This window comes from Cupressus sempervirens, chromosome 5 (genome assembly GCF_028749045.1).
Source record: "Cupressus sempervirens isolate cs-2001-9-10 chromosome 5, ASM2874904v1, whole genome shotgun sequence".
NCBI classification, from domain to species: Eukaryota; Viridiplantae; Streptophyta; class Pinopsida; order Cupressales; family Cupressaceae; genus Cupressus; species Cupressus sempervirens.
The window spans coordinates 56,294,561-56,314,711 of record NC_143122.1 but is presented as its reverse complement, the minus strand read 5'-3'; the positions used below and the strand labels follow the sequence as shown (position 1 = coordinate 56,314,711).

At 34.4% G+C, this 20,151-nt stretch overlaps 1 protein-coding gene across 3 annotated transcripts in view; it reads left to right on the top strand.

The window, feature by feature from the left end:
* Nucleotides 1-8,128: 8,128 nt before the first annotated feature.
* LOC149554531 (uncharacterized) overlaps nt 8,129-20,151 on the top strand; it is a 107,158-nt gene continuing 95,135 nt past the window's right edge. For 2 of the 3 annotated variants that reach the window (XM_089828574.1, XM_089828573.1), the window contains exons 1-5: nt 8,130-8,454; nt 17,797-17,961; nt 18,247-18,444; nt 19,193-19,271; nt 19,425-19,567. In XM_089828574.1, the coding sequence (XP_089684700.1) occupies nt 8,380-8,454; nt 17,797-17,961; nt 18,247-18,444; nt 19,193-19,271; nt 19,425-19,567 (660 nt within the window). In that variant the 5' untranslated portion in view covers nt 8,130-8,379. Of the gene's footprint in view, nt 8,455-17,796; nt 17,962-18,246; nt 18,445-19,192; nt 19,272-19,424; nt 19,568-20,151 lie in introns of all 3 variants that reach the window. The other variant, XM_089828575.1, reaches the window with a different exon arrangement.

The following is a 20,151-nucleotide window of genomic DNA, read 5'->3' as shown; positions in this document are numbered from 1 at the left end:
TGCTAAAAGAAAAATTCATATAGAGGTAAACTTCAAAGTAAAGAAGAGAAATTGGGCAATCAAAATATTCATCATCAGTTGAGTAAGCAACATTACCAAGGTGGAGAGAAGTTTGTGCAGTGGGTCAGCCCTCACGAAGACAACAATGGGAGTTGGTTCTTCCAGTAGGTTGGTACTTGCAAAGTGTGGGAGTTGGAGCTTCTAGCAATTGATACTCATAAACATAGAGGTTGTAGCCTCTAGGAGGTTGGAGCCTACGAAATCATTGTAAAAGAACAAATTTTATATAAAAGCATTTAAATTTTATGTGATTTTCTCCCGCATTGGGTATCCATGTAAATCATTGTGTTATTGTGTTATGTGCATAATTGTTGATTCCAACATTTAAAGTTATTTGGATAAAAGTTTTAATTGACAAAATTTTCATTAACTGATTCACCCTCCCCCTCTGCCTTGCCCACCCCCAACCCTCAATATAATCGTGTGCTCTTCAGATTTGATACCAAAATATGGGTAGATAAGAATGGAGTTTATGTATCTAGAAATGTGTACATACTATTATGAAAATTGAGAAGATAAAGATAACCAATATATTCATTAATTAAATAACATATGAAATATTTTTTATATGATTATGATGAAGAATGATAAGCTACATTATAGATGTGTTAAAAATACTATCTTGTAATGGTCAATTTATCAATTACACCAAGATGATCACCATATTTACAAATTTTGTGAAAACCTAAAGACTTTAAAATAATGTTATAGTTTGATCCTCTAGTAGAGGATTCAGTCACATAATGCATCCATGGTTTTTATAAGTTAATTGATTAAATAAAAATGTATTTCCATATTTTGGTAGGCCTATGGAAGTTTGGATTCTTGGCAAGGTTGAACATTGAGTGTTATAGAATGAGCATTTAGATTCAATTTTTATCATCTTCATACTTGAAAGTATTCTTTTGAAGCAAATTGCCTCATTATTTGTGTTTATTGTAGTGTCATAGACTGTATCCTATACCATTTCTTTAATTTTTAGGCTCTATTATATTATCTTTAGTCTTTGATGTTTGTTATGCTTGATATGCTCTCAAGTTTTCTTACCCCAATTCAACTAAGCCTATGTTTTTAGCATATTCTCCTCAATTTGGACTCATGGTACCAATTTAGGGCCACTTAGGAAGGGATAGGATGACCTACTCAACCCACTCCCCTATGGTTGGCCCCAAATTGGAATCCCACATTATTTACTTCATTTTGGCAAGCATTCATATCCATGACCTCTCATAAGCATTAAGCTTATTTATCTAAGCAAGAAAGAGCTCAAGCATTCCAAGAATTGGACAATAGGGAGTAATTTATGTATCCAAGCATTTGTGAAGGCATTCATTATTGCATTTTCATTCAATTCAATAACCAAGCCAACCACAAGAATCTTCATGTAAGAATTTTAACCAAAAAAAAGGACTATGAAGTTATAGGCATTTAATTTTTAGATTTATCCTATGCTTTGTATCCACATGCTTTATTTCAAGTTAAATTCATGAATTGGGTTTTGATTAAGGAAAACGTGTTTTTACTCAATATTCTCTCTCTTTTTTTTGTGTAGGAACACATGGCAGTGATATAGAGAGATACACAAGCATATTAGGAAGTTGGATATAAAATTTGCCACTAAAATTTTCAATAAGTGTAGGGACTAAGGTGAGTAAGTTGCCTAGGAATAGGAATATGGCGAACAAGCCATCCTTGTCTATCCATTCCAACCTAAAACTTAGGCTTTAGGTAAGTTAAAGTCTTTATTTTTTTCCTTCTTGATTTAATCTTTTTATTTCTAATCATCTTCTGCATAAAACAAGCTATGTTATCTTCCTTTAGATCTTGAGATTTTGCATATACATTTAAGTAATCATATTGCACATATCACATAACATTTTCCAATGAATGAACATTAAATTCTCCTAGTGTGTCATTCCTTTTGAGGCCTATAGGATCATCTTCCTCCTAATATTTAAAAAAAAAAAAAAAGATTCATGACAAATTCCTTATTTGCATGTATGGACATGTGATTCATATTGTGAACCATCATTTGTTATGTTACATTTTGTCAAACCCAACGTGAATCATGTATATTAGATCTAGAATTTAAAAATAATCTCTTGTGGATTTCCTTAGATACAATGATTCCCTTGGTTATCCCGTTGCACCATTTTCTTGGATGATTCTCTTGCATACAATAGTTTCCCTGGTTATCCTTTGCATCATTCATATTTAGAAAGGTTTCCTCATATATAATGTTTTTCTTAGTTATGCTTCAATGTGAATTAACTATCATACAAAACTTGCTAAACCATTCAATTCTCCTTTGCACCACTCTCTCTCTTTACATGACCCATAATAAGTTAACCTTTGACTAGGCTAGCATGCTAGTGTTTTTATTCGGTACCAATTATCGCCCCTACAAAATACACCAAAAGTCAAACCTTTTTTTTCAAATTGCTGAATATACAGTGATTTTTTCTCAAATTTTGTTGTTGTTTTCGATTACAAAACATGCAGATCATGAAGAACAAATGCTCACAATTTTAGAAAAATCCTTTGTGTTTTTTATTTTCTAATTTTTGGTCAAAGGTGCATTTTGTAAGGAGGATAGTCACACCCTTTTTATTCTCTCTCTTTTATATGTGTTGTTTCTTTTATCTTTGTTTACACTTTATTATTCTTTAGTGTAGAAAAGCCTATTGTACACTACTTATTTTTGGTACATGTGACAATTGATTTCAAGAATGAAAACATATCCAAGTGGATTTTTGGTGATCTAGAAAATTCATCCAATTTAAGTTTGTAAATTTATAGAGCTTATGACCTTTTCTTCTATTGTATAGATTGCCAAAATCCTGTCCCATTTCACATATCTCATCTTTCTCTTCATTGTAATCTAATGTTCTATCTTTGGTGCTATTATGACTTCATAAAAAAACTCATAAAATAGTTCAAATTGAATAGTGGCTATAGGATATATCAGACTTTAGACTAGTTTCCTATAAACTATCATTAATTGTCTTAGAGTTGGTTTTGGGGAATATTCAAACCCTTATTCTAGAGGTTTAGACAACATTTCACAATTTATCATTTATAAGTTGTCAACTAAAATCTTAGTATATTTTCAGCTATTTGTTTACACCCAAGAAGTAATGTAAGAAGCCTAGATTAGGAGTTCTCAAGATTTACTCATATTAGATTTTATTTGTTTAATAACACATGATTCACCTTTTGTAATAGTGATTTGAAATACATATATAACTAGTCAAATGTTATCATTATCTATATTTTTGACATTAAAAATAGAATTAAAAGGATTCCATTAGACTCCCTTTAAATCAATTTTTTATCAATTTTGTTGTACCATGCTTTGAATGATTTTTTTAGGCCATATGAAACTCTTTTTAATTAACATATAAGATGCTCTATATTTGTACTCGATAAATGTGTCATTGTTACACACACCCCATGCTTCAAATCTCTATTGACATGGACTCTTTGTATGGTGCTCATCTTTACCATGGGAATAAAGTAATCCTTATAAACAATGTCATATTTTTTGTGAGAAACATTTGGCAACCAATTAAGATTTTTACTTATTTAGTGTGCTATCTAACTTGTACTCAAAACATTGTATATCCTTTCCAATGAGTTATTTTTCTAGTTAAAGATTTTCGAGGTTCCAAATTTTATTTCTATTATTCGTGCTTAATTTTCACGGCCTTTTCTCATTCAAGTTTTCTTTTTTCCTCATCAAATCTATGTGGTTTATTATCTCATTGAATGTTGGTTATTAGAAAATTTTGAATATGTTCCTCTTTATATTGCTTCTCAAATGTTTTCAATGGTACTTTTCCATTAATTTGGTCTCTCTAAATTTGTATTGTTTAAATGCTTATTTAGGTTGTAAAATTCATTTCAACCGAGTTCAAATAAATTTGAAACTTATAATTAATGCTTTCAATATTTTTTCTCCATAATGTGAATGTTGACAATGAGTTATTTCATGATATGTATGATCTTTTTAATATATACGAACACTTGTTTTTTTTTTTAATAGATAAATGGATTTGCACATGTTTACAACCAAACCTTATAAAAATTGAAAACCACTAGTCAAATTTGCTACAATGTTAATTTTACATGCACGAGACCACAATAGTCAACTTTCCTTCCACTATCTATTTCCTAATCGTGCCACTGCAATCATGATGAGTTGCCCCTAAAAAATATTGTAACATGACTTTTTTGTGCTATCTACTTAGTGTTCCACTTTCCTAAACCTTCTGTCTTCCCTGGTCATTGTTTACCCCTTCTGCACAAAAAATCGTCCCTTAATCTACAAATTAGTTTTCAAAACAAAAATTTAGTTGAAATTTCTTAAAATCAATGTGAAAAATAAATCCCAAGGTGAGAGCCTATAACAAAACGGTAACTTGTGAGCCTCTCACATGGGAGGTCTTGGGTTCAAGCCTACTTGAGCTTAACACATACTAATAATTAATTCCAATAAATAATAATTAATCTAGACTTTGATCCATTGCTTATAAAAAAATCCAATAAAAGCTTCAAATTTTAAAGATGTGAATCCTTTTCAACCCTTTGATTTAAACATAACATAAAGAAGACACATACTGACAAAAAGAAGAATTCTTGTTATTAGGGGCAATCTAATAGTTTTTTTCTTAAAGTTTTTCTTTAGTATGTCTGATTTTGTTGCTTCTTGTTCTCCTTGGACATGTTATCCCACCCTACAACTTTAACATTTTAATTTTAGGTCTTCTTCTTTTTCTAGTTTAGTTAACTGCAAGATTAAGTAAAAATCCATTAACTATTATGTTGTTAAATCTCTTGCCATTATCTCCCCACAATGTTTCCTCTTATTTTTGGTGCCTCCAACTACTTTGTCCCTCCCCTTCTCTCCCCCACTTTTATGACATCTATTTACAATTGTTGTTAAGCACACACATGCATACTCTATTTACCTACTTTTAACCAAAAATTGAAATAATTGCTAGGTATAGGACCTCCACCCAATATATGAGGTGTTAATAGGGGATTTTAGTGACAGGACAATGGGTAACCAATCTATTCAACTGATCAACAATCTTACAAAGGACAATAACCCCTTGTGGCTAAATGAGAGCGAAAACTTCAACAAGAGGATTTCATAGGATGAGAAAGGAGAGGCGTGTCTCACTTTGGAGCAGAATTGTTGGGGCTATGTAGCCTTCACGAATTGGTTATTTTTAATATGACATCAAGATGTGGCCAAGATCAAACAAAATCACTTATAAAACATACAACGGGAAAAGTGTGGTGGATCATGTAATGTGCTCTCACTTGTCTATTACCAAGTTTTTAGACTTTTGAATCGAACGGTGCCCCATGGGACTAAATCATGACCATATGCCCCTTTTTATTAAATACAATATTAGAGCAAAAAGCCTGCAAAGTGAACAGATCCAAAGTGATGGCACAAAATGTCACAAATTGGGTAAAATCCTTATAAATGGTGAGAACAAAGAGAAATTTTGTGCTGCCCTTGAACAATAGATCCAAATGTTTAATGACAACAAGGGTCCCAAAGATTACAAGAGAGAGAAAGAGCACTTGGATAACCGTATGATGACCACCCCAATTTAGAATGCTTTAAAAGGATGTAAGAGATCAATACCAAAGAGGACCATTTCAAGCACTTTTTTGGCTAATCCATGGTATGATGAAGAATGTAGCGCAACAAAGAGAGCTCTCAAAAGGAAGAAAGAAAACAAAGAAAATATAAAGTAATACAAACAATTGATAAAACTGAAAAAAGATAGTTATGTGATTTTTAGGAGGAAAGAGCTAATCTTATTAGGGAAACATGACACTGAGGGATTTTGGAGAGAGTTACAACAACTAAGAAAGCTAGTTGAATTTTTTTTACAGAAAAGCAGTGGTTAGAATATGCAAAGCTCCTAATGAGAGACCAGACATGGAGGTTACCACTCTTGTAATTAACACTTATGTTGAGTGATTTCTATTGAAGATATTAATCTGGTTAGAAAAGGCTAGCAAGTGGAAAAGCCCAAGATATAGATGGACTATAGGCATAAATCTTAAAGTGGGGGGCAAATCTTTTGGCTCCCCACATCAAAAGCATATTTAATAGGATCTTGCAAGGCTACTTTTTAATTGACTAGAATACCAGTATGGTTATTCCTCTTCACAAGACTAGGGACATTAACAATCCCTCCAATGACCATACTATAATGGTGAATCCTCTTTTAGGCAAACCCTACAAGATCCTCTTAGAGTGTAGAACTAGTGGTTGGGTTGAAAAAGAGAAGAAAAAAGCGAAGGGGCAAGTTGGTTTCAGACCAAAACACTCCACCATTGACCACTTTATCACTCAAAGATATTTCATTGAAAGAGTGTGGGAGAAAAAGGGGGAGGAGGGTTTTTGCTGCTTCGTGAACTTAAAGAAAGCCTTTGACATCGTCCCTAGAGATAAGCTATGGCATAGGATGAAAGAATTGGAAGTGCCAAAATAATACAAGGTTATTGTTTATAAGTTGTATGAATGGGTAAAAGCAAAAATCAGAACTAAATATGCCATGTTAGAATGTTTTGGGAGTGACATTGGAGCCAAGCAAGGGTGTCCTTTGTCACCTACTTTATTTGGACTTTACATTGATAAGTTATAAGAGTAGCTAGAAACAAAGCCAATGTAGAAGGCACTCATGTAGCAAGCTATGTGATAAGACATTTTGTTTATGGAGATGACCTTATCCTTATTGAAAGCTGCGCAAGGTTTGAGGGAGCATTTGAATAACTTAGAAGCCTTTTTACTTGGAGGTAGGGATGGAGGTGAAAACCTCGAAGACTAAAGCCATGATAGTTTCTTTGAAAAAGAAAAAGCAACAACATACATTCATATTTGAGGACAACTCATTAGAAACCATGGAAGAGTACAAATTCCTAGGAATTGACTTTCATTATAGATTTATTTGGGAGACTTGCATATCAAAAAGAATACAGGGTGCATGGAAGGCTTCTTACCTTGTTCAGAATAGGTGTAGCAAAACAGTGCTATGTGATATGAAGTTTGAGGAAGCAACATTTCAAACCACAAATGGAGGTAAATAGAGAGGATACAAAAACACTTTATTACTACTAATCTTAAAGTCAAATCCACGGTTCCTTATGAGATTCTTTTAGTGGAGGCGGACTTGTTCTCGTGGGAGGCCTCAACATTTATTCACTTACTAAGTTACTTAAAAAGAGTGAGAAATATGGATAAGCAACATTGACCCAAAATGGTGGTTGATGAAGAGTTAGAGCAAAGGGAAAAAAACATGGAAGAAGTAAAACAACAATTGGTTGAACAAATAGAAAATTAATTCCCAAGAGTGCCTAGGCACTAATATAAAGATAAAAAAATGGGTGGTAGAGAAGTTCAAGATTGCTATTTGGACAAATTAGATAGGTAGAAAAAAAAGCTATTACATCAAAGAATTTAATCCCACATGAGAACACAAGGATAAAGAGTATTTAGGATTCACTATCAAAGGAAATGCAAAATTTTTAGTGCTCAACTAAACCAGCTCTCATCATTTGAATTGTGAAATGGGTAGATGGAAGGTTCCTAAAGAATGGTGAGAAAAATAATATGTATGTTTCGCAACAAGTGGTGGAAACAGAGTGACACTTTATCAAATAATGTATCGCTTATAAAGATATTCGCAGCCAATACAAGGATACGTTATAGGGGAAGAACATAAACTAACTATTTGATAAGACAAGAATGCACAAGGCAACTATCTTCGTAACGTAGAACCACAAAAGAAAGATAGCCTAGAGAAGCACCAACCAGAATGATCAATTCTTAGTGTGGTCCCTTACACCGTTTAATCTTGTGAATGCCATTAAAACTTTTCATTCATTCATCCATGTACCATAATGATTTTTGGCTTTAAAATAAACAACTCCCTTTTGAGATCCCAACCTTCAAGAGAATGGGATGTCACTAAAATAACTTTTGCCGGCGGGCCGAAAACGTCTTATATAACTGTCCCAAATAAATTAAAGCGCGCGTGGCGGGGAGACCGTAAGAAACACGTGCGCCACAAATTACACTGTTATTTCACAGTTCTGTCATAGATACTTACCTCTATATTTTTTTGGGTTATTCCTTTTTTTTTTTCCCAGTACTCTTTCTTCTGAACACAACTTCAGGCTCCCTGATGCCGCTCTCAGAGGAAAATGCGAAGCATCAGTATAAAGTTTAGTTGAAGCCCTTGGAACCCAAGCCGAAGGAACAAATCTTCAGAATCTGTATTCGTTCTGGTTATGGATAAAAGCACTTTGATCTCAACGTTTGCGGAAGCAGATACATCGGGATGGACTCTGCAGGCCGATGTCCAGGTAGATTGTGCAGTTCTCGTTTTTGTTTTTATAGTTTGTAATTTTTTAATTTGAATTTGGTCAGTTCTCTCTCCCTGGATGTTGTCAAATTGATGCCCTAGTGGTTTTGTTTTAAATTTCCCATTTACTTGCTTGAGCTCAAATTCAGGGCCTTCGAATGGACTTTTCTCCCAACGCCTACTGAGACACACATCTTTGATTGGGGTTCTCGGTTTGATTTGTAATGCAAATGCTTTATAGTTTTCCATGGATCAGTTAGTAGACCCGTAGCCTCTTGTTAGCATGGAAATGCTTGGCCCCCTTCATGTTAGAGTTTGTAGTGTCGATTGCTCTTCTAGTCGTATTCGAAGTTGGCTTCTTTGCATGGGGTTCCTTTTGATTTGTGTATGATGTTTTTAATGAATAGTTAAGACTGGAACTTCTGTCTTCCAGCTAGCATGAAGCCACGATCCCTGTTGTGGTTCCAATTTGGATTATTCTTCAACAAAACCAACCTATAGACATCTTGGCTTAACATTCCTAGTTTGATCTGGATGCCATGTTGCTTTCAATTAGCGGGGAAATACGAATACATTATGGTTCATGGTGTAGATTGTTCCTCCAACTAACTATCAAGATCCATTTCTTTGCTTAACGTTTCCAGCCTTATTTGGATATATGTTTTTCTTTTAACGATAGAGTGAGTAATTGAACTTCAAACGTTTAGTTAAGTAGATGGTTCTTAGTGTGAATTGTTCTTCAACATGGCCAATTGACTGTTGCTTTTTTGCTTTAAATTCCTATTTTGTTTTGGATGCAATATTGTTTGCAATTAAAATTAATTAGAGCTCTACATTGTAACATCGTGTTATCATGGAGCTATCAGCTCTATTGTATTTCCTAGTATGGATCATTCTTCCAACATCAGCTACTGAGATACATTTCTTTGCTAGTCTAATTTGGTCTCATGCTGTTTTCAATGAATTAATTATGACTCAAAGTGATCTTGTGTAAGCATGAAGCTGCTGGCTGCCTTTTAGGTTCGTGGCTCAAAAGCAAAAATATGTCTGGAGAGTAATTTAACAAATCAAAAAAGATATTTTCAATTTATTAGGAGAAGTCTGAGGCAAAAAATCACAAAAAATCACAAAAAAGTTGGGTTCAAAAATCAATTTTCTTTTGAAATTTATCTTATTTATAATCAGAAATTATTGTGAGTTTCTAATGTAATTCCATTTGAGACATGCTTTTGTGTTTGGAGCCCCTAATCTTGTTTAGATGCCATGCTATTTTTACATGGATTGGCTATATCTAAAACCTATATATACTGATGTTTAGATACCTCTACCTCATTAAAGTACATTGTGCATATTGTTTTTCCAACATTGTTTGTTGAGGAAAACTTATTTTCTTAGGGCTTCTAGTTCGGGTTAATACCATATTATTATCCAATGATTATTTAAGATCCAAACGTTTGACCCATTAGCATGTTGTGCTATGTAAGCATTGAGCTATCGGTCTCTTTACGACACTACCTACTTGGAAAGTTAGAAACATTTATGATACCATGGTACACTTATTTTCTGCAAACTAGGTAGAGCTTGAACCTAGGACCTGTCATTAGCGATACATTATAGCTAACAGTCTTCTTTTAGCCATGTTGTTAGTGGCCTTTCTTAAGTTAAGACCAAAGTTACTTTTGTCTTCTCTTTAGGATGCCTTTGCATAATGTTTGGGATTGCCTTCCAAACAATTACTATAGCTCAAATCAATGAAATTCATAGGTTGAGGATGTTGGAATGTTGTGTTGTCATTGATGTCAAAGCTGAATGTAAAACAAGCTATTAGTTTTGTAATTGATGTCAAGGGTGCATGCGAAGGAGCTATATCCATTTTCATTATTTTCAAGGTACTCAGGAGTTGGTAATGTTTTAATTACTTTTGTCATGACATGCAATGCATTTGAAGGATATAGTCAATTATGTTTGATAGCTCTCATAATATTATCATGATGCTCTAATATTAGTTGTTCTTGATTGTTTAGCACATTGACTACTGTTTGGATGTGTTATAGTAGCATTTTGAGGTCTAGCGCTCAAAGACTGTGCACCAAGTTGCAATACATGATGTTTTATTAAAATAATGTTTTATCATATATTTAATGCTCAATAATGTACTTTGTTGTAATTCTAGGTGATAGATCATCTCTGATCTTATCTGCAGTTTCTTTTTTGAAAACTTGCTTATTTTGTAAATATTGTAAACTTATTCATTGAGTGTCTTTGCTCATTGTTAATACATTAAATATTTACCAATTACTCGCATAATATGGTATCAGAGCAAAAAAAATTCAAAATGAGTTTTTAATTTTTTCTTTGAAAATTTTATTGTTTTTTGAAATTCGCTGATAAGGATTTGTTTACAAAAAATATTCAAACTTGACTAGGGTTTATATATTTTTCGAGACTGCATTTGGTGTCATTTTGTTTTTGGTGTTTCGGGCGTCATTACTTCTATTTGGTGTGTGTTTGGTGTTTGTTGTAAGCATATACCCAATCTTCCACTACGAAGGTGGTTTTTGATTTGTCCTTGGTAATGCTGATTTGGTTGTACCCCAAAAACTCGTCCATGAAGGAGTACATCTCCAGTTCGACCACTTCTTCCAAGATACTGTCTGTAAAGGGGATTGGAAAAGGGTCTTTTATAGTTACTCCATTTAGGTACTTGAAGTCTATACAAATCTAGATTTGATTTCCATCTTTTTTCAAAGATATAACTATTGGTGACACCCACTCATTTGTCTGTACTTTGAATTTTATGCCCCCATCCAGCATCTTAGTGATCTCCTCTCGAACTTTAGCTGCATAGTTCTTATTCATTTGATAGGGCGTCCTGCTTATTCACATTGTTCTTGGCACTAAAAGTATTTGATGAACGCACATGTAATGTCCTCATTTTTTAACAACTTAGTGGAGTTCTTAGCCTTTACGTTCTCCAAAGGCTAAGTGGAGAAATAAGAAATTGATTAAATTAATTTCTTATAAAGTCATTAAATAAATCAAAATTAAAAGGTGACTTTATATTTAATTAATTAAATTAATTATTGTATTGCAAGGAGAAGCTTCTAGACAGTGCATTAATTATTGGAAAGGGGGAAGCCTCTAGTAATTTAATTTTCTAGAAGCACAATTAATTGCAAGGGAGGAGTTTCTAGAGAATGCATTAATTATTGGAAGGGGGAAGCTTTTAGTAAATGCAATTAATTAATATTTTATTTCCTTCTAGAAGGGTGTAGGGAAAGTATAAATAGAGGTGGGAGCTTCATTGTTTAGCATGGGATTATTGTATCGGATGATGGTGAATTGCATTTGATGGGAACTTGGATGCAGAGTTTTGTTCTTGGCATTAGAGGATGTTCATCCTCTTTTGTGACATTCTAGACGTCATTCCCTTGGGGTTTGGCCTTTGGAATTCATTTCTATCAACTCATTAACATGTAGCTTGGACGCATTTCCAGCCATAGGCCGATTGGATGTAATTAGTGAGTTGAACAATTTGTTTTGTATGTGATGATGCTAGAGTAATTAGCGAGTTGCTATGTATTTAATTTTATTAGTTTGAGAACTAATAATATTTCAGTAATAGTTCAATTTGCCATTTGCATGAATTCCTTTGTTTATGATCATGTTATGTGGTTTAAATCTATGCAAAGACTTTAAAATCTCTATTAGTAGTTGGTTCAATTCTTGGGCATTTCTAAGGTGCCCATTATAGTGGTATCAGAGCTATAAGTCCTGCCATCCTATGGAGGTCTTATAGGGAATTTGGGATAGCCGGATAAAGGGAAAAGTGTTTGACAAAATATATATCAGTCCAAATCAGGATGTGATGTTCAAACGATTATTGGGTACATTAGAGGACGGGCAACGTATGCAACAGGAGCAGAATAGGTGAATGGATATAATGTTGCAGCTTATGGCTAGACAGATGGGCATCAACATTGAAGATTTGTATGTTGCTCCAGTGCAGGAGGTAGTTGCTTCCTCAGGTGGGATCGAGACACATATAGAGCCACCCATCTATGATGTTGGTGATGTGGGTGTTTTAGCGGAGTCAGTAGATGTGGGTTCACGCTCTAGTATTATTGATTCGCAATCTAGTGTTGAGTCATGTGTGCAGAGTTAGGAGTCCACATATGAGGCTTTGTTAGGGGATGGCGATGCAACAATAGTGGGATTAAGAGAATGCGAGGATACTGTCATATTAGCAGCCACTTCTGTGTCGGTTGAACCATCCAACGAGGAGTTTAGCAGCATGCATGTTGTTGTTGATGTGTGTTTTAATGATGACACACATGTTGATGATTATAAGTTTTCATCAACTACAGATTCGGTTCAGTTTTCTGTTGCAGCAGTTAGTGTTGTTCCTATGTCCATATATTTCGATGTGGCTACACCTATTGTTGATACAGTTGGCATGAGTGCATATGGTTCACTTGTAGCTACATCTTTTTCAATGCATATTGGTGATGATCAGGATTCTAGTGCAATATATATTATATGGGTGGATACAATGAAGAAGAAATTTCATAGATCTTCTACCGTGTTTTCTTCTAGTGCCATTCTGACTTCTACATCATTAGCACAAGTTTTTGGTGCTAGGTTGTAGGACATGTGGTTGGTCCTGATGATGCTGGTTTGCACTTGGTTTAATGTCCATAGCGATATCACATACTACTTCATTTGGGATCCAGGTGGAGGTTGGAGTTCATTGTGTTGTTGGATTGGCCAAGCAATTTCAAGGAGGGCGGACTATAATGTCCCCATTTTTTAGCAACTTAGTGGAGTTCTTAGCCTTTACATTCTCCAAAGGCTAAGTGGAGAAATAAGAAATTGATTAAATTAATTTCTTATAAAGTCATTAAATAAATTAAAATTAAAAGGCGACTTTATATTTAATTAATTATTGTATTGCAAGGAGAAGCTTCTAGATAGTGCATTAATTATTGGAAAGGGGGAAGCCTCTAGTAATTTAATTTTCTAGAAGCACAATTAATTGCAAGGGAGGAGTTTCTAGAGAATGCATTAATTATTGGAAGGGGGAATCTTCTAGTAAATGCAATTAATTAATATTTTATTTCCTTCTAGAAGGGTGTAGGGAAAGTATAAATAGAGGTGGGAGCTTCATTGTTTAGCATGGGATTATTGTATCGGATGATTGTGAATTGCATTTGATGGGAACTTGGATGTAGAGTTTTGGTCTTGGCATTAGAGGACGTTCATCCTCTCTTGTGACATTCTAGACATCATTCCCTTGGGGTTTGGCCTTTGGAATTCATTTCTATCAACTCATTAACAGGCAGCTTGGACGCATTTCCAGCCACAGGCCGATTGGATGTAATTAGTGAGTTGAACAGTTTTTTATGTATTTGATGATGCTGGAGTAATTAGCGAGTTGCTATGTATTTAATTTCATTAGTTTGAGAACTAATAATATTTCAGCAGTAGTTCAATTTTCCATTTCCATGAATTCCTTTGTTTATGGTCATGTTATGTGGTTTAAATCTATGCAAAGACTTTAAAATCTCTATTAGTAGTTGGTTCAGTTCTTGGGCATTTCCAAGGTGCCCATTACAGCACAGTTCCAGTGGCACTCCTTTTAAGCTCTTGTACATCTAAGAAAACACATCCTTATACTCAAGAAATATTCTAAATGTTGTTGCTTTCTATACAGGATCCCAATCGTCTCTTATTGTTGTTTTATCAGTATCAATCTTTGTTATTTAGTAAGCAATTGGTAGTTCTATTTGTAGTAGTCAGGCTGCAACATAATGTAAGAAATGCAATGATAATTAGGTCACCAGGAACATAAGCCTCTGCAACAATGAAGCAAATAACGAATGATTATGAAGTGAAAATTTTATGCCTGTAAGTCTATAACATTCCACCTCCCATATATCGTATTGAAATCCAGGTGCAACATACCATTCTACTGCTGCAATCACTAGCATAAACTGAGATACAAGTTTGCAATCAATAGCGAAGCTACCAATAGGATATTAAGAGCAATAAAGAAAACTAATTTTTTTTTTCAAACAATGGCATACATATAATCTTATTATAAACTTAATCCATAACCTAAATCTGAACATCAAGATAGCTTGTCAAATGAAGAACTTAAAGCGGAAAGGAAAGCAAAGCAAATGCACAGACAATGACTCCTAGTTCAAATTTCAGAACAAACAATTAAAGTGCACACCTAGGATCATTGCCAAATGGTTTTTTAAGTGGTAGTGAAGTCCTCAAATTTTCTGATCTTCAAGGTTGTCTCGGAGCTGCCAAGGATGATGCTAGGGTAATTGTAGAGCTTGCATAAGATAAAACAAGGAGTGTTTTAAGTTTGATTTTTGCTTAGCCAACAAGTGATGGTTTGCCTAAAGTAATACAATTAACAATTTTGGAATATTGTTGATGGAATTATTGAACTTCTATCTGAAATAGGAACTTTTCCATAGGTTAACACACAAGAAAAGTAGGTGGTTTGAGTTAGTTTATTTTACATTTCACTTGGAAGGACTAAATTGAAAGTCTTTTATTTTAGCCATGTCAGTCTGAAATTGTAATTATATATAAAATTCCACATTTTATGAGTCCCTTAGTTATTGAGGATAAAAATCCCCTCCTGATTGGGGAGGCATGATCCAGAAAATTGGATCCCCATCACAAATGTAAGGTCTTTTTTCCTCCATTTTTGTCAAATATGACTAGTCAAGGAGTTCCTTCATGAGATGAAGTGGGTTTTAACTTTTTATCGGTCCTTGAACATTACGGATTTTTATGTAGGGTTGATGAAAAGTTTGGAGGATTGTAAGTATTTTGTTAAAAAAGAGGGACGTGTAAGTAGGATTGAAAACTTGGATTCTTGTACTTTCACTGAGTTCCTTGGTTGCACAGGCTTTAGACACATGCTTACCTTGGCAAATAGTTGAAACACCCTGGTGAGATTGGTGACTACTAAGCCAAAAATTGTTCGCTATGGCCAATTTGTTATAAGCAGCAAATTATTTAACTGAGAACCAACCAATTTGTTTCTGTGTGCTATACATGTAATTTGAAGGGTCAAAATTGTTGGAAGTATGAATGCTGATGATATTCCTATGGGGTAGTATTGTAGAAACATGATTAGATCATTATCATGATGATATGCTACATTCATGATTGTATTTGTCATTGATGTCAACATAGCATTTTTCTATGGTATTTGACAGAAGAACAATGGAAATATCAAGTTGGTACGGACAAATCGTTGAGTACTATCACTAAGCGAGGTTAAAGGGAGATACTACTAAGTGTCTAGTATATGCAGCTAACCTCGGAAGCATAGGATATTAAGTCTGGAAGAAGTTATGTAAGTTTCAGTGAAAATTGCTCTGAGATAGAGTTTACAGAGGCATGTTCTGGTAAACTTGTTATATCTCTTAGCAGAGTTGTTATTTTGAGAAGCCGAAGTTAAAGATGTGAAGAAGATATGTTGGTGATGACGTGGCTAAGCTCGCTCGTCATAATGTTATGTGTACGAAAAGTTATTCAAGTTGCAAGGCGAAAGATTAAGGTTATTGCTAAGTGTAACATGTTCTTAATGTGGTCCTATAATAATTAATTGAGAAGGTGTAACAACTGACTTAGGGAATTGTTTTATGGATTTGGTATAAAGGAAGGACATTTTCCTTTATCATGAGTATGGATGTATGGAGGAATGTAAATTATTGTAAGCAGCACAAAGAGTGGAATGCGAAGATAAGCAGAGCAGAGCAGATGTGAAGGAAACTTTATTGCTGGGGTTTTATTGTGTAATATGAATTTGGATACTTGGATCCGAGGTTTGTGACCTGGTCTACAAGGTCTAATAGTGATTGGTCCAATTGACAAGCCAGAGGAAAGAAGTTAAAGTGTAGTACACACAATTATTCTACAAGGAATAGTTGAGAGATCAGTTGGACAGTGAGTTCGGTTATCTTGCCCCAAAAGCTGTTTGGACAGTGGGTCCTATCTTCTACAACTCCTAACAGGGTTGGAATCTTCTAACAATGATTCAGAGTCTCCTAACAGGGACTCATATGTACTAAATGTTGTAATAGACTCCTAACAAGGAATATTTATATTAGTACATCATCTTATGGGCATCATTCCCACCGAGGGTTTCCCTTTGATCAAGGGTTTCCTTAGTTAACATATCTAGTGTAATTGTCTATGTGCATCTTGTTATGGTTGCTGTTTACTTTGGTTGAATGGATAAGATTGTTTAAGGTTGATAAATGTTTTAATTATTGGATAACTGATTCACCCCCTCCCCCCCCAGTTATCTTGGTGGACTATTGTTTCTAATAGAAACTGTTTGTTTCTTCTTCCATGCATTGTTTTATGTGCCTCCACCTTCGGGAATGTGTGACACTTGGTGTAAACATGTTTTGATGCCTGCACATCATTAGCACTCATGTTTACCTTTTAAAGTTGATTTTGACATTCTTGGTCATGTGAGAACAGAGTTTTAGTGTGTGATGTTTACAGCCAGGACATGAATTCCCTTGGGCTCTTGCTTGTGCACCATTTTTCCATTTGAGATTCCTTATCTGATTGTACCTTCCCTTAGGTTGATCTCTTCTCTGAAATTTTCTTTTCTTGTATCCCTGAATGTTGTTGATTTTTGACACCTTTTGGACCTTTTGTTCTTGCATGATAACCAGTTAATTAGCCATAGTTGTTGTGTCCAGACATAGGTCCTACATACATCATCCTTGATCATTATCAACTGATTACAGTGGAGTTGGAGAGTGTTTTGCTTCTCAAAACTGGTGTTAAACCTTTCTTGTATTTCTCTAGATCAAATTCGTTTGTTTCAATAATTGTCAAGTCGTCATTGCTGTTGTTTTATATTTCTCAATGCTTTGTCATTATGGCTGAATGAATATTTGTGACTGTCCCATTTCTGTGAAATTTGTTTATACATTTTCCAGAACTTGTTTGAATAGTCTCAATGGGGTATTAATGATTGGTGAGCTGATTATTTGTATCTTAAGTACATGGATCATCATCCTTTATCTCTCTGTTGAACATTGAAACCGTTAGGTTTCCATTTATCATTTGTTATCACATGATACAATGTCATGGGAGTTTTTATGGTCACAAATATCATTTCCACTAGTTTTATGAAGGCAAAAGTGCATTATGAAGGTTATGCAGTTTGTTATTTCCAGTATTTATGGTATCACTCCAACTGGTTTCTTGTCCGACCATCAAGTGAAGTGTTTCTTTCATCTTGCACTTTTTTCTGTGAAAATAGGAATAATAGGGTTTGCCTATGCAGGTGCTAAAATGGTTGGAAGATTTTTCAGAAAGGTTAAAAAGAAAAGCAAGTAACGTGACTGAGAATGTACACAAACTGTTGGAGCTGACTGGAGATGTTGAACAGGATTTCTACAATACCTTCAATTCTTTCAGGGCACTTTCAAATACTCAGTACATTGAAAATGTAAGAATTATTCAACTATGTAGCGTATAGGGTTATGGAGTTCAAGTAATAGTTGAGTTTTCAAAGATATGTTTTTCTTATTGGATAGCTAGTTAAGAAATATGAGATGCATTTTTAGAAGCATTGTTAATGTTATGAGTTGGAAATGTTTGAATGCTTTTAGAAATTGAATGATTGTTGACAAGATTGAATGATTGTTGAGCAAAGTTGTCATAGACATGGAGAATAATATTATACTTTTGTTAGACTTAGTACTCAATTTCCATCTCTTGACTTCTTTTACAGCGTGTATATGAAGATGATGATACAGGGAACCCAAATTTAGATTTTAGTGTACAATTTTCAGAAGCATCTTTGCCTGCACAAGGTTACGAAGAGGATATAGTACCCAGATACAAAGAAGCATTAGTTACAGGCTGGAATGTGTACAGGCAATACATCCAGAAGACTTCCAGAAATACTTTAGAAGCCACTCCACATAAGGTGAGTAATAGAGCATATTAGAGCAAAGTATGTATTAAATGTGGTACCATGTGCAATATAGTAGGCACTACATGATGTAATTGCTATATGCATTCTGGGCATATTTAGCTGGGTTTTACAATAGCTGGACATTAGCAAAATGTGTATGATGATAAGCTGTTTTCTGCAAGTTAAGAGATGTAAATTCTACTCCATTGTTCATCTAGTTTTTCTTGCTATGAGAAATTCCTGTATCAATTCTATACTTTTCAATATCACTCTTTACCAACAGCTTAGAGTTTTGTCGCTTGAATGCATGTTGCTGAATACACATTTAGTTGTCATGTAGGTTACTGCATTCTTCTTTCTATATGCTCTTCCACTTTGTATCCGGTTTCAGCTTTACCTGCTGTATTTGGCACTGGTGTCTGTCTAGCATTGTAAACTAAGCAGTTAACAAATTAAATTCATGTATATGGCAGTTTAAATGTTTGTTTCACTTTCTTTTTCACTCCCCAGTGCAGCATGTAGCTCAACTCAAGTATATTTTGGTTCCAACTTTAGTCTGTTTTCTTCCTTGCATCACAATTCATCTTGAATCAAGAACTGTCTCCTCCTTTTCCACTAAATTAGTCTGTCTCAATTGTGTGATTTCACTAGTGTGTAGTTTTCAAGTGATGAGTGAATCTTCATTATTTCTTACTCAAATTCTTTGTTGTGGCTCTTGAATAAGTTTTATTATTACTTACCCTGTTTTTATATGTTGAAGGTTGGGTGGAATGATGGAAACCTTCCTCACATCATTGGAACAGAAGAATTTATGCGTGACAACAGTTGTGGTCTAACAGGTTATGTCGTTGCCGTTTTTTGTGCTTTAGATCAATAGTCTTATATTTTTCCCCTCTTTGTTATAGAGGAGTTACTGAAGCATCTAGAAATAATGCATTACATGTTTTCTTAAATATATTTAGTAACGCTATCATATAATTTGTTAATTTTAGATGATAGGAATTTGGGGATGGATCCTCTCAATTTCAGCAGTGATGCAGAAAGGGAAGGAATATATATGGAATCAGAAACGGCTGGAAGTAGGACACTTTTAGAGGCTAATTGGCCTGGGACAGATTCGGATAAGGATGATCAGGTAAACACATGTTAAAAGAGTTTTCTAGCTTCGTTTTCATTGATCAAATCAATTTAGCATTGCGTGCTGCGCCCATCTGTTACCAATTAATGTGCTTAGCATACATCACTGTTCATAGATACACTGTGGATTCTATTAATGTTTTGGAGTTCTTTATTATTATCGAGCTTTGTTTTAAACATGTTATGTGTTGAAACTTGATATCTTCATTTGGTGTCCTTTAGGTAGCATTTCCACAAGTTAGACTTGTTTCCCATTTAATAGAATTTGCTAGGTAAGATGCTTTATTGGAATTCATTCATTTTATTATCTTATTTGAAACCTACTTCCACGGGGGCTACTTGAATTTATGTAAAAGGTCCACATGTGCTTACTGTTTAAATCTTCTCTTTCTTGAGATTCTTTCCCCCTTGAATATATATTTCTGTTATAATTGGGGATTAAGAGCCCTATTTCATCTCAGTGTTGAGAACCTTTGCCGATAGCCTAGGTCACATGCAAAGCACACATTACTGCCTTTTTCTCTACCTCTAGTTGTTCATCAACCTTAGGTGTCAAGAAGGGGTTATAGAGAGAGCTCTTAA